At 37.5% G+C, this 12,919-nt stretch overlaps 1 protein-coding gene across 2 annotated transcripts in view; it reads left to right on the top strand.

Annotated features, from left to right (window-relative positions):
- Uvrag (UV radiation resistance associated) overlaps positions 1-12,919 on the top strand; it is a 316,630-nt gene that overhangs the window by 73,480 nt on the left and 230,231 nt on the right. For both annotated transcript variants that reach the window (XM_070034983.1, XM_070034982.1), the window contains one exon: positions 6,992-7,066. In XM_070034983.1, coding sequence (XP_069891084.1) covers positions 6,992-7,066 — 75 coding nt within the window. The remainder of the gene's footprint in view (positions 1-6,991; positions 7,067-12,919) is intronic.

Here is a 12,919-nt window from a genome sequence, read left to right as displayed (position 1 = left end):
TGTTTTAATTTATTTTTGTATCAATACTAGGGCATGAACCCAGGGTCTGGGCGATGTCACTTAGCATTTTTGGCGCAAGGTGGTACTCTACTAGCTCCAATCCTGGATTTTTGCTGGTTAATTGGAGATAAGAATTTCACAGATAAGAATCTGCCTGGGCTGGCTTAGAACTATTATCTTCAGCCTCCTGAGTAGCTAGGATTATAGGCATGAGCCACTGGTGCCTGGCTGCATTAGCCCTTTTTGATTAGTTTGTTTTTAAGGTATATTTTCACTTTTGCTTTGGTTTGACCTCTATCAGTGATCCTTTTAACTCTGCTTGCTTAGGAGGCTGCTTTCAGCTAGCACTGAATATTTTCATGTAGGTCTTTGTGTTGACATAGGCTGTCATTTCTTTTTGGCCAATAGCTGAGAATGGCTAATGTGAAACATATATTGAAATGTGTAAGACTGCCCAACAGTTTTCCAAAGCGAATGTAACATTATTCTTTTTTTTTTTTTTTGTCGGTCGTGGGGCTTGAACTCTGGGCCTGGGCGCTGTCCCTCAGCTCTTCAGCTCAAGGCGAGCACTCTACCTCTTGAGCTACAGCGCCACTTCTGGTTTTCTGATGGTTTATTGGAGATAGGAGTCTCACAGACTCTCCTGCCCAGGCTGGCTTTGAACCCCGATCCTCAGATCTCAGCCTCCTGAGTAGCTAGGATTACAGGCGTGAGCCACCAGCGCCCAGCACATTATTCATTTTTTTTTATCAGCAATGGAAAATAGTTCCATTTGTTGCACAGCATTGCTAACACAGTTTGTTGTCAGTCTTTTCAAGTTTAACCATTTTAATGGATTCCAAGTGATACTTCATTGTATTTTGAATTTCCATTTTCTTCCCCCTCCTTGCTTTTTTATTTTTATTTTGTGCAAGTTGTAGGGCTTGGACTTAGGGCTTGGATGCTGTTCCTGAACTCTTTTCGCTCAAGGATCACACTGTACCACTTGAACTACAGCTCTACTTCCAGCTTGTTTTAATTTTTTATTATAAAAAAGGTGTTATACAGAGGGGTCACTGTTGTGTAAGTTAGGTAAAGAGTACATTTCTTTTGGAAAATATCACCCCTTAATTTTCATTTTCTTAAGGAAAAAAAATCATGTTTGGCATTGTAAAATATGTAAATATGTATGTGTAATCAGTCTCTGCCTCTTGTGTGAATGTGTTGTTTAGGGTTTTTTTTTCCTTTTTTGATTGCTAGAATTCTTACTAGTGACCTAAAAATTCTATATGTATTTTAGATACTGTCAGTTTTTTATAAGAAATACATTTTTCAAATTTTCCTGCTAGCTAAGCTTAAACAGTTTTCTTAATAGAACATGTGTTTTTTGATGTTAATTAACTCCACTATCATTTCTTTCTTTCGTGTTTTATGCTTTGTATGCATGGTCTGTTGCCTACCTAAATGCTACTAAGATTTATTCCTATTCTTTTCTTTCTGAACTATTCTACAAGTTTTATAGTTTGAGGTTTTACATTTATCTGTTGAATTGACATTCATATGAAGTACAAGTTTCATTGTTCTGCAGATATGTGAACAACTCCTTCTGTGCTCTTTGTTATGAAAGCTGTTATTTCCTCATGAATTACTTTGTCATCATTCTTGAAAAATCAATAGTCAAGAGTCATTTGTAAGCCGGGCGCTGGTGGCTCACGCCTGTAATCCTAGCTACTCAGGAGGCTGAGATCTGAGGATCGCGGTTCAAAGCCAGCCCGGGTAGGAGAGACCGTGAGACTCCTATCTCCAATAAACCACCAGAAAACCGGAAGTGGCGCTGTAGCTCAAGTGGTAGAGCGCTCGCCTTGAGCTGAAGAGCTGAGGGACAGCGCCCAGGCCCAGAGTTCAAGCCCCATGACCGACAAAAAAAAAAAAAAAAAAAAAAAAAAAAGAGTCATTTGTATACACCTATTTTTGGATTTCAGTTCACTTGGTCTGTGTATCTACCCTAAATAGTTATATCAAGTTGTCTTGATTTCTATAGTTTTATAGTATGTCTTGAATTCAGATAACATTTGCCTTCCAACTATGTTCCTTTTGGAGAATTTTCCTGGCAATTCTAGATATCAATTAAAACATAAACAAATTAAATAAAAGCAAAAGCAAAATATTTTTGTGTTTTTGGTTTTTTTTGCCTTTTACATTTTCACTTTAGAATCTGTTACCATTTCTACAAAAATCCTGCAGGTATTTTGATAGCTATTGAATCTAAGAAAAATTAGGAAGAATTGACATTAGTACTGTGTATCTCTTCATTTATGAGAAACTTTGGTTTGTTCATCAGTATTTTCTAGTTTTTTTTGTATATATCTTGCACATATTTTATTATAATTATACCTGCAGATTTTGTATGTTTATGTAAATTTAATGACATTCCTTGAAAAAACTTATTGGCAGTTTTTTTTTTTGTGTGTGTGCATATAAAGCAACTTATGTTTCAGTCTCTGACCTTGATTAATTCACTTCTAGGGTATAAGTACCTTTTTTTTTAGATTTCTTTTATAAGCAGATATATTATCTGTGAATATTGACAGTTGACTATTTTCATTATCTTTTAATGTGTGTATATGTATGTATGTATGTATGTATATATGTGTGTATATGTATTACGTTCACACATAAACACATACTTTTATGTACTGATGGATTTGAGCAGCTAATTTTTTTTTTTTTTTTTTTTTTTTTTTGGTGCTGATTCTGGAGCTTGAAATCAGGGCCTGGGAACTATCCCTGAGCTTTTTTGCTCCTGTTCTACAACTAGAGCCACAGTTCCACTTCTGGATTTTTTTATTTTTTATTTCTTTTGGTCAGTCGTGGGGCTTGAACTGTGGGTCTGGGCTCTGTCCCTGAGCTCTTCAGCTCAAGGCTAGCGCTCTATTTGAGCCACAGCACCACTTCTGGTTTTCTGGTGGTTTATTGGAGATAAGAGTCTCACATACTTTCCTGTCCAGGCTGTCTTTGAACTATGGTCCTCAGATCTCAGCCTCTTTAGTAAGATTACAGGCATGAGCCACTGGCACCTGGCTTTCTTTTCTTTCTTTCTTTCTTTCTTTCTTAATTGGAGGTAAGAGTCTCACAGACTTTGCTGCCTGGGCTAGTGGCACCTGGCTGTTAATTTTTTTGTCTCTATATTCAGGAGGGTTATTGTCTATACTTTTGAAGTGTACTTGTCTATCTGGCTTGTTATTATTAGACTAATACTGGTTTCATAAAATGGAATGCAAAGTGTTTACTTGCATTTTTCTGGAGGAATTTTTATAGAGTTGTTACATATTCCACAGATGTTTGGCAGAATTATTTAGTAAAACCATCTGGATGTTAAGATTTCTCTGTGGTAAGAGTTTTAGAGTTTTCCTGCCCTTACTTCATAGACTGTGGAGTGAGCTATCTAGGCTATCTATGACTTCTTAGGGGAGTTTTGGTGGTTTTTCTTTCAAAGTAGGCTATTTCATTTGAGATTTTAAATGTATTGGTATAGTTTTTCACAGTATGTCTGTGTCTTATGGATGTGTGTAGGATCTATAATGCTCCTGTTTCGTGTGTAGGATCTATAATGCTCCTGTTTCGTTCTTGCTGTCATATTTTTTGTCTTTGTCTTGATCACTTTTTTTTTATTGTGAAAATACTGTACAGAGGCATTACAATTACATGGGCAAGATAATGAGTACATTTCTTATCAAGCATTGTAGCCTCCTTTGTTTCTCCTTCTCATCTTGATCATTTTTATTAGAGATTTATCAACTTTTAACTTTTCAAAAGCTAATATTTAACTTCATTGATAGTCTTTGTTATCAATTTCATTGATTTTGTTTTTATATAATATTATTTGCATGCTTTAGGCTTACTTCACTTTTTGCTAGTTTCTTTTGGGAGTTACCAATTTGAAACTTCATTCGTTTTTAGGATCAGCACATACTAAACATTTCTTATAAGCACTGCTTTAGCTATATATCCCACAAACTTGGATATTATATTTTCACTTAATTCTAAATATTTTCTAATTTTTCTTTGTTTCCTCTTGGAATCAGACAATATTTAGAGGCATGTTGTTTAATTTTCCAGCTTTTCTGGACTTTCCAGATTTGCTTCTGCTGTTGATTTCTGCTGTGTTTAGAGAAAATTCCTTGTATAATTTCAATACTTTTTACTTTTAAAAGGTTTATTTTATGACTCCAGGTATTTACTCTATGTTGGTGAAGGTTCCATGTTTGTGTTATGTAGGTTCTGCTATGGCTGAATGCAGTGTTTTACAATACTAGTTAGGATATATTGGTCTGGATTAAATTCTGAATGATGCATTAAATCAAGGAGAGAAATAAAGATGAGAGTAGGATCAGAAATAAGATGTAGCAGAGCTAGATCTACTCCCTTCATTTTCAATTGAGTGATACTAGAACTTGTCAGAAGTCACATACGCATGCCAGAGCTACATAGGAAACCCACACTTCCTGCAGTCTTTATAGCTTGTCACTACTTTGTCCTTAGAAATCCTGAACTAAGCTGGGCTGGATGTGCATTTTGATGACAGAGTCAGGGGATTTTGGAAACAGTCAAGATGGAAAAAGTTTGTTGATATTGCTTGCACGGACCATTGTAGTATCTTAACTTATATGAGATAACAGAATCCTTATGTTTAGTTCAGTTTTCAGAGCTGTGTTTACAATAGCAGCACATGGAGTGGTTCAGTTTTTTTTTTTTTTTACATATACATAATGATTGGGAGCTTTTTGAAAATCAAGAGTCCAAGTATTATTTCCTCAGTATTTAAGTGAGAAAACAGGAACACAGAGAGATTAAATGATTTGTTGATGGTTACACAGTGATTAGTGGACTTATGTAATTACTGTTTCCTTGGCACAGATTGTATTTGTTCCTCATTTTACTAATTTGGATCAGCTGGGGCTGGGAAGGTGGCTCAGTGGTAGAGCGCTTGCCTTGTATGCATGAGGCTCTGGGTTCGATTCCTCAGCACCACATAAGCAGAAAAAAAAAGTCGGAAGTGGTGCTGTGGCTCAAGTGGTAGAGCGCTAGCCTTGAGCTGAAGAGCTGAGGGACAGGGCCTAGGCCCAGAGTTCAGGCCCCATGACCAGACTCCCCCCCCCCCCAAAAAAAAAAAAAAAGCTAATTTGGATCAGCTGTATTGGTTTTTATATCAAGATATGAGGTTGTGATTAGATTGATATAACACTATAATCTGTAGTTTCCATATTGGAATTCTAGCATTATTATTATAGTCAGTTATCTTTAATTAGTAGAGGATAGCAATTACTGAAATTTTTAATATGACTTTTACCCTAGGTAAATAAGTGGGTAAAATATTTTATGTTTATAAAACTTCAGTCCCACTTAATCTTGCAACTCATTTCATAATGCTTTCTTGTTTCCTTTTAAAGATGAAAAGCTTCCTGAAGCTGGGCGCCGGTGGCTCACGCCTGTAATCCTAGCTACTCAGGCTGAGATCTGAGGATCGAGGTTCAAAGCCAGCCCGGGCAAGAAAGTCAATGAGACTCTTTATCTCCAATGAACCACCAGAAAATCGGAAGTGGCGCTGTAGCTCAAGTGGTAGAGTGCTAGCCTTGAGCTGAAGAGCTGAGGGACAGTGCCCAGGCCTAGAGTTCAAGCCCCAGGACCACCAAAAAAAAAAAAAAAAAAGAAAAGCTTCCTGAGATTGATTATAGCTTTCATTAGAAATCTGTGATTGCAGACTCATCTTCACTAGTGTATTAAATTCAGTAAATGATATGGATGGACAAGAAACATGGGGCTAAGTTTGCTTTTATGATAGAGTAGGAAATGTAGAAGTCACATAAATGTTCACAGGGCTATTTTGTTGATAACTTTGGTAGCCCTTTCGGTAGTTAGTGAAGGGATCACATATTCGAGTATTCCCTTTGTTCTAATGCTTGAATTCTCTTTATTTAATTAATTAACTAGTTAGCTAAGTAGTTTTTTTTTTGTGGTATTAGGGATTGAACCAGGGCCCCTAATGCTTGCTAGGCAAGTGCTCTGCCTTAAAGCCACTCTGTCAGCTTATGAACTTTCATTTGAATCTTTCACAGCAGAAGCTTTATTTTGGGGGGGGGGTGGTAAGGCTGTGACTTTTCTGAGAAAAATAACTATATTTATGCATTTCACATTGGACACCTTATATTGAGTTATCTTAGGATTTTAATTTTAGTTCTTTGTTTTCCAGCTCTTTCCCCCCTTCCTCCTACCACCCTTCCTGGTTTTTATGATACAGGGTCTTATTAGATAGCCCAGGCTGGCCTTGATCTTGTGATCCTTCTTTCTCTGCTTTACTGATTGCTGGGATTATTCTGGGATTAAAGGATGGGCACAGCTAGGTCTTTAATATTTTAGTTATGTTCCTCTCGCTGTTGTGTGTTTGTTAGTTAAATCAGTTGTATCTCAAAGAGAACTGGTATGCAGACAATTAAGACTCTATGATATTATTTTCTTTAGCTGTTTTCTTAAAAACAGGAAAGTATTCATATTTTATGCATATTTAAAGCATTCATACAGACTTACTGGCTTATTTCCTTTGAGATAAGAGCATGCCTCTGAATCCCCTGTTCTTCCCACAGCTGTTCTGACACCCTTCAGAGATGCTTCTGAAAAATAATTTTCCAGATGTGTCTGGAAAATTATATGTAAATACGACCTGGAATCTTGAAGTACTTTTGTGAGACCTTTGACTAAAGAAGTAAATGCTCCAACAATCACCTGTTTTTTGTTTTTGTTCTTGTTTTACAATTGGCTAATTTGTTTTCTGCTAGTTTGTTTAGATATAGCCAGCCTCTTTTTCAGCGTTGAAATGAGTCCTGTTTCTCCAATACATTCAAATGTGATTGGAAGTGCAAAGCCCCGAGTTGAAACTCCAGTATAAGCAACCCCCCCCCCCCCCCCAATACATGATTGGAATGAGAACTAATAGTGTGCTTTCCTCCTTTCTTAGATTCATGCCCGAAACCAAAATGAAATAATTTTTGGGCTAAATGATGGCTACTACGGTGCTCCCTTAGAACATAAGGTAAGAGGATTCTCTTAATGTTGTGGGGTTGATTACTGCAGGTGTGCATGTCACCTGGGTTGATAGAATACTGAGACACTGTCTGTAAACACAATTATGTTTTATAAAGGATCTCTGTAAGACTTATTTACTGTGGTATGAGTTGAATCTTTTTAAGGTAAAAATTGTTTTGTGAGATATAAAGCCATTCCAGCAAACTTGTCCAAATTCAGAAGCATTGAACTTATACCTTGCATGTTCTCAGACCAAAAGGGAATAAAATTAGAACTCAACACCAAAGAAAGTCCTGTAACACATGGAGGCTGAACAATACACTGCTGAATCACGAGTGGGCCATGGAAGAGATTAGAAAGGAAATTCAAATGTTCATGATATTCAACAAAAATGAACATACAAACTACCAGCTCTTCTAGGACACAGCAAAAGCAGTACTCAGGGCAAGTTTATAGTCTGAGTTCCTACATCAACAAATTGGAGAGATTTGAAACCAACAATTTGAGGCATCTGAGCCTCCTTGAAAAAGAGCAGCAAGATAAACCCCAATACAGTAGATGGAAAGAAATAATTAAAATTAAATCAGAATTAAATGAATTAGAATCCAAAAAAACCATAGAAAGAATCAATAAAAGAAAGAGTTGGTTCTTCAAAAGAAATTAACAAAATTGACAGACCCTTAGCAAATCTTACTAGAAAAAGAAGAGAACACACCCAAATAAACAAACTCAGAGATGAGAATGGAAACATAACCACAGAAACAAAAAAGAATCAGAACATTATAAGGGAATACTTCTCAAAACTTTATGCTAATAAGTTTGAGAACTTGGCAGAAATGGACCTTTTCCTAGCAAATATTGACATGCTGAAACTAAACCAAGATGAGTTAAACCATCTTAACAGGCCCATATCAAGTATTGAAATAGAAACAGCAATAAGAGACCTTCGATCTAAGAAAAGCCCAGCACCAGATGGTTTTACAGTGGAATTCTACAAGGCATTCAAAGCAGAGCTCACACCAATACTCCTCCAACTCTTCAATAAAATTGAAAGAGAAAGTTCACTACCGAACTCATTCTATGAAGCCATCATAACAACCCTCATCCCAAAACCAGGCAGGGACTCATCAAAGAAAGAGAACTATAGGTCCATTTCATTGATGAACATTGATGTAAAACTTCTCAACAAAATTTTGGCCAATCGACTTCAACAATTGATCCAAAAAATCATACACCACGATCAAACAGGATTCATTTTAGGGATGCAAAGCTGGATCAATATACGTACATCAATTAATATAATTCATCACATCAACAGGAGCAAGGATAAGAACCACATGGTTATCTCAATAGATGCAGAAAAAGCATTTGACAAGATCCAGCACCCCTTTATGATGAAGGTTCTGGAAAAATTAGGAATCCATGGAACATTCCTCAATACTATAAAGGCTATATATGACAAACCTACAGCATTGTACTTAATGGTGAAAAACTAAAGCCATTTCCTCTTCACTCAGGAGTGAGACAAGGATGCCCACTCTCTCCACTGCTCTTCAATCTAGTATTAGAATGCCTAGCTACAGCAATAAGACAAGATGCAAACATAAAGGGGATCCAAATAGGAAAAGAAGAAGTAAAACTCTCCCTCTTCTCAGATGACATGATCTTGTATTTAAAGAATCCCACAGAGGGCTGGGAAGGTGGCTCAGTGGTAGAGCGCTTGCCTTGCATGCATGAGACCCTGGGTTTGATTCCTCAGCACCACATAAGCAAAAAGAAAAAAGCCGGAAGTGGTGCTGTGGCTCAAGTGGTAGAGCGCTAGCCTTGAGCTGAAGAGCTGAGGGACAGCGCCCAGGCTCAGAATTCAGGCCCCACGATTGGACCCCCCCCCCCAAAAAAAAAAGAATCCCACAGACTCCACTCCCAAATTACTCAAGCTGATTAAAAACTTTGGCAAAGTAGCAGGGTATAAAATTAACCCCCCAAAATCAATGGCTTTTCTGTATGCCAACAATGAGAAAAGTGTGGCTGAAATTAGGAAAGCAACTCCATTTGTAATAGCCTCACAAAAAATAAAATACCTAGGAATTAACTTAACCAAAGAAGTGAAGGACCTCTATGATGAAAACTTTAAAAACTTGAAAAAGGAAATCAAAACAGAACTTAGAATGTGGCAAAAACTCCCATGCTCCTGGATTGGAAAGATCAACATCATGAAAATGGCAATACTTCCCAAGACTATCTACAAATTTAATATGATACCTATCAATATTCCAACCTCATTCTTTAAGGAAATAGAAGAGGCAATCCAAAAATTCATATGGAACAATAAAAGACCCCGAATAGCTAAAACGATCCTCAACAGAAAGAACAGTGCTGGAGGAATATCAATACCAAATTTCAAACTCTACTACAAAGCCATAGTAATCAAAACAGCTTGGTACTGGCACAAGAACAGACCTCAGGACCAATGGAATAGAATTGAAAACCCAGAAATGAACCTACAGACCTATAGCCATCTAATTTTCTATAAGGGAGCTAAAAAAATAGAATGGAAGAAAGACAGCCTCTTCAGTAAATGGTGCTGACAAAATTGGTTAATTACTTGAAGAAAACTAAAGCTAGATCCTTAAATATCACCCTGCACCAGAATCAACCCCAAATGGATCAAAGATCTCGGAGCCAAAGCAGACACCACACCCTGAAAACATTACAGGATGGGAGAAACCCTAGGACTCCTTGGCACAGGCCGAAATTTTCTTAATAGAGACCCAGAAACACAACAAATCAAAGAAAGGTTGGACAAATGGGATTGCATGAAATTGCAGAGCTTCTGCATGGCAAAGGACATAGCTAGCAAGATTAATAGAAAGCCTACGGATTGGGAGAAGATCTTCACTAGCCATACAACGGACAAGGGTCTCATATCTAAAATATACTTGGAACTCAAAAAATTAAATCCCCCAACAACAAATCTTCAAAGAAACAACTGCCAATAAATAAGTGGGCAAAAGACTTAAAGAGAAACTTCTCTGAAGAGGAAAGAAGGATGGCCAATAGACACATGAAGAAATGCTCAACCTCCCTAGCCATAAAAGAAATGCAAATCAAAACAACATTGAGATACCACCTCACCCCAGTTAGAATGGCAAAAATCAAGAACTCTAATAACAACAGATGCTGAAGGGGATGTGGACAGAAGGGAACCTTACTGCATTTTTGGGAGTGTAAACTTGTTCAACCACTTTGGAAAGCAGTATGGAGGTTCCTCAAAAGATTTCACATAGAGCTCCCCTATGACCCAGCAATCCCACTTTTGGGCATTTACCCAAATGATCACAAACAAGGCCACACTAAAGCTACCAGCACAACTATGTTTATTGCAGCATTATTTACCATAGCTAAGATATGGAACCAACCCAGATGCCCCTCAGTAGATAATGGCTCAAGAAAATTGTGGTATATATACACAATGGAATTCTATGCCTCCATCAGAAAGAATGACATTGCCCCATTTGTTAGGAAATGGAAAGGCTTGGAAAAAATTATATTAAGTGAAGTAAACCAGGCCCAAAGAAACATAGGTCCCATGGTTTCCCTTATTTGCAATATCTAGTATATGTCTGAGTCAAGCAGAAAAGGTCAGATAAGTTGATGTTAGAGAAATGAACCCTAAGATATGTATTCAGATGTTTTTTTTTTTTCTTTCAGGTGATTGTTTCTATCGCATTTATAAGATGATTTCTTTGTTGCTTTGTATGTCCCTCCCCCATGGTATAACCCCTGCTTTCACTGTATTTGATGTTGGTATAATTTGTGGAGGGGAAGGGAAAAACAAATCGTTTAAATAGGGATACAGGTATACCCATTGCAACAATGAGATGTACAAGTCGTTATGTGGAAAAACGAACTTTGTTGGGGGGGGGGAGGAGGATTGGGTAGGGGGTTTTGGAAAGAGATGGGAAGGGGAAACAAAGGAGGAGGCTACAATGCTTGATAAGAAATGTACTCATTATCTTGCCCATGTAATTGTAATCCCTCTGTACAGTATTTTCACAATAAAAAAAAAAAGAAAAAAAAGAGAGAGAGAAAAAAAAGATATAAAGCCATTCCAATTAATCTTTTCTAAATCCAGGCTATATTCCTTTGGAAAACGTAAGGTAGCTGTGTTCTGTTATGCTACATAATTCTTTTGAGGTTAGAATTGAATAGAGGGGTGTGTGTGTGTGTGTGTGTGTGTGTGTGTGTGTGTGTGTGTGTGTGTGTGTGTGTGTGTGTGTGTGTGTGTGTGTGTGTGTGTGTGTGTGTGTGTGTGTGTGTGTGTGTGTGTGTGTGTGTGTGTGTGTGTGTGTGTGTGTGTGTGTGTGCGTGCGTGTGTGTGCATGTGTGCGTGTGGATGCGCGCATGAGTTCTAGGGCTTAAACGTAGAGCCTCATGTTCTCACTTAGCTTTTTTCAAGTCCTAGGGCTTAAACTCTGGCCATGGGTTCTATCTCTGAACTTCTTTTGTTCAAGGCTAGTGCTCTGTCACTTGAGTGACAGCTCCACTTTTCAGCCTTTTCTGAGTAGTTTACTCGGATGCCTCTCAGTAGATGAATGGTCAAAAAAAAAATGGAATTCTGTGCTTTCATCATATTAAGTAAATAAAGTAAGCCAGACCCAAAGAAACATAGGTTGCATGGTTTCCCTCATTTGTAATAGTTAGTATACTCCTAGGATAGCTCTAGCAGAGAGGATCATAACAGTTCAATACCTATATACATATTACCATATAAACGGATGCTAATTGGATGAGCTCCAAGATATGGCAACAAGAGATTTTTGTTTTTTAGTATGTTGTTTGCAGTTATCCCTCTCCCCTCTTCCCACCCCCCCCCCACACACAAAAAAAACAAACACCCAACCTGGTTTATTCCTGGTAGCCACTCTCTTTGATATCCATACCCTTTGTCTTGTATATAAGTTTATCTGATTTGGGGAAGGGAAGGGGAACTACAGAAATGGTACAAAGGGTGAACCAGTGCCACAGTGATACTCACTAGACACTATGTTAGAAATCATTTTTACAACTGGGAGGGGGGGAGGAATGCAGGAGAAAATGAGGGAGGGGATAACACTGTTTGAAAAGAAATGTACTTATTACTTTACTTGTGGAACTATAACCCCTCTGTACATCACCTTTATAATAAAAAAAAATTCTTTTGGAGCCAGAGAAAAAGAGTATCATGGTCTGTCTTGCCCCCACTGGCTTCAAATAGCTAGGATTGCAGACATGAATTACTGTGTCCTAACTGGAAGCTATTTAATACAATTAAAATCTTGGACTAGGGCTGGGAAGGTGGCTCAGTGGTAGAGTGCTTGCCTTGTGTGCATGAGGCCCTGGGTTCGATTCCCCAGCACCACATAAGCAAAAAGAAAAAAGCCAGAAGTAGTGCTGTGGCTCAAGTGGTAGAGCACTAGCCTTGAGCTGAAGAGCTGAGGGACAGTGCCCAGGCCCAGAGTTCAGGCCCACGACTGGACCCAAAAAAAAAAAAATCTTGGACTAAATTATATCCCAAGAATTTTAATCTTTTATTAGTAGCCTCTGCTGGCATTATAAGATAATGATATGAGTTTCTTAATTTTGTGCAGTAAAATTTTATATATTTGACAAATCAATTACAGACAAAGAATTGAATATGTGACAATGAACTCTTGATAGTGTTTTTTTCTCTCTGGTCAATAAACATCAAGTGTCTACTGCATACCTATTATTAAACTAAATACTGCGAGAAATAACCAAAACATTTAAAATACAGATTGGTGACTTTATATTTTTATTAAAAAATAAGACTGTGTATTCCAGTTTATAAATTGGCTGA

This window comes from Dipodomys merriami, unplaced genomic scaffold, assembly GCF_024711535.1.
Source record: "Dipodomys merriami isolate MVZ:Mamm:240054 unplaced genomic scaffold, mDipMer1.0.p SCAF_25, whole genome shotgun sequence".
NCBI classification, from domain to species: Eukaryota; Metazoa; Chordata; class Mammalia; order Rodentia; family Heteromyidae; genus Dipodomys; species Dipodomys merriami.
Note: the sequence above shows the minus strand (reverse complement) of the source record. Positions and strands in the feature narration are given on the sequence as shown.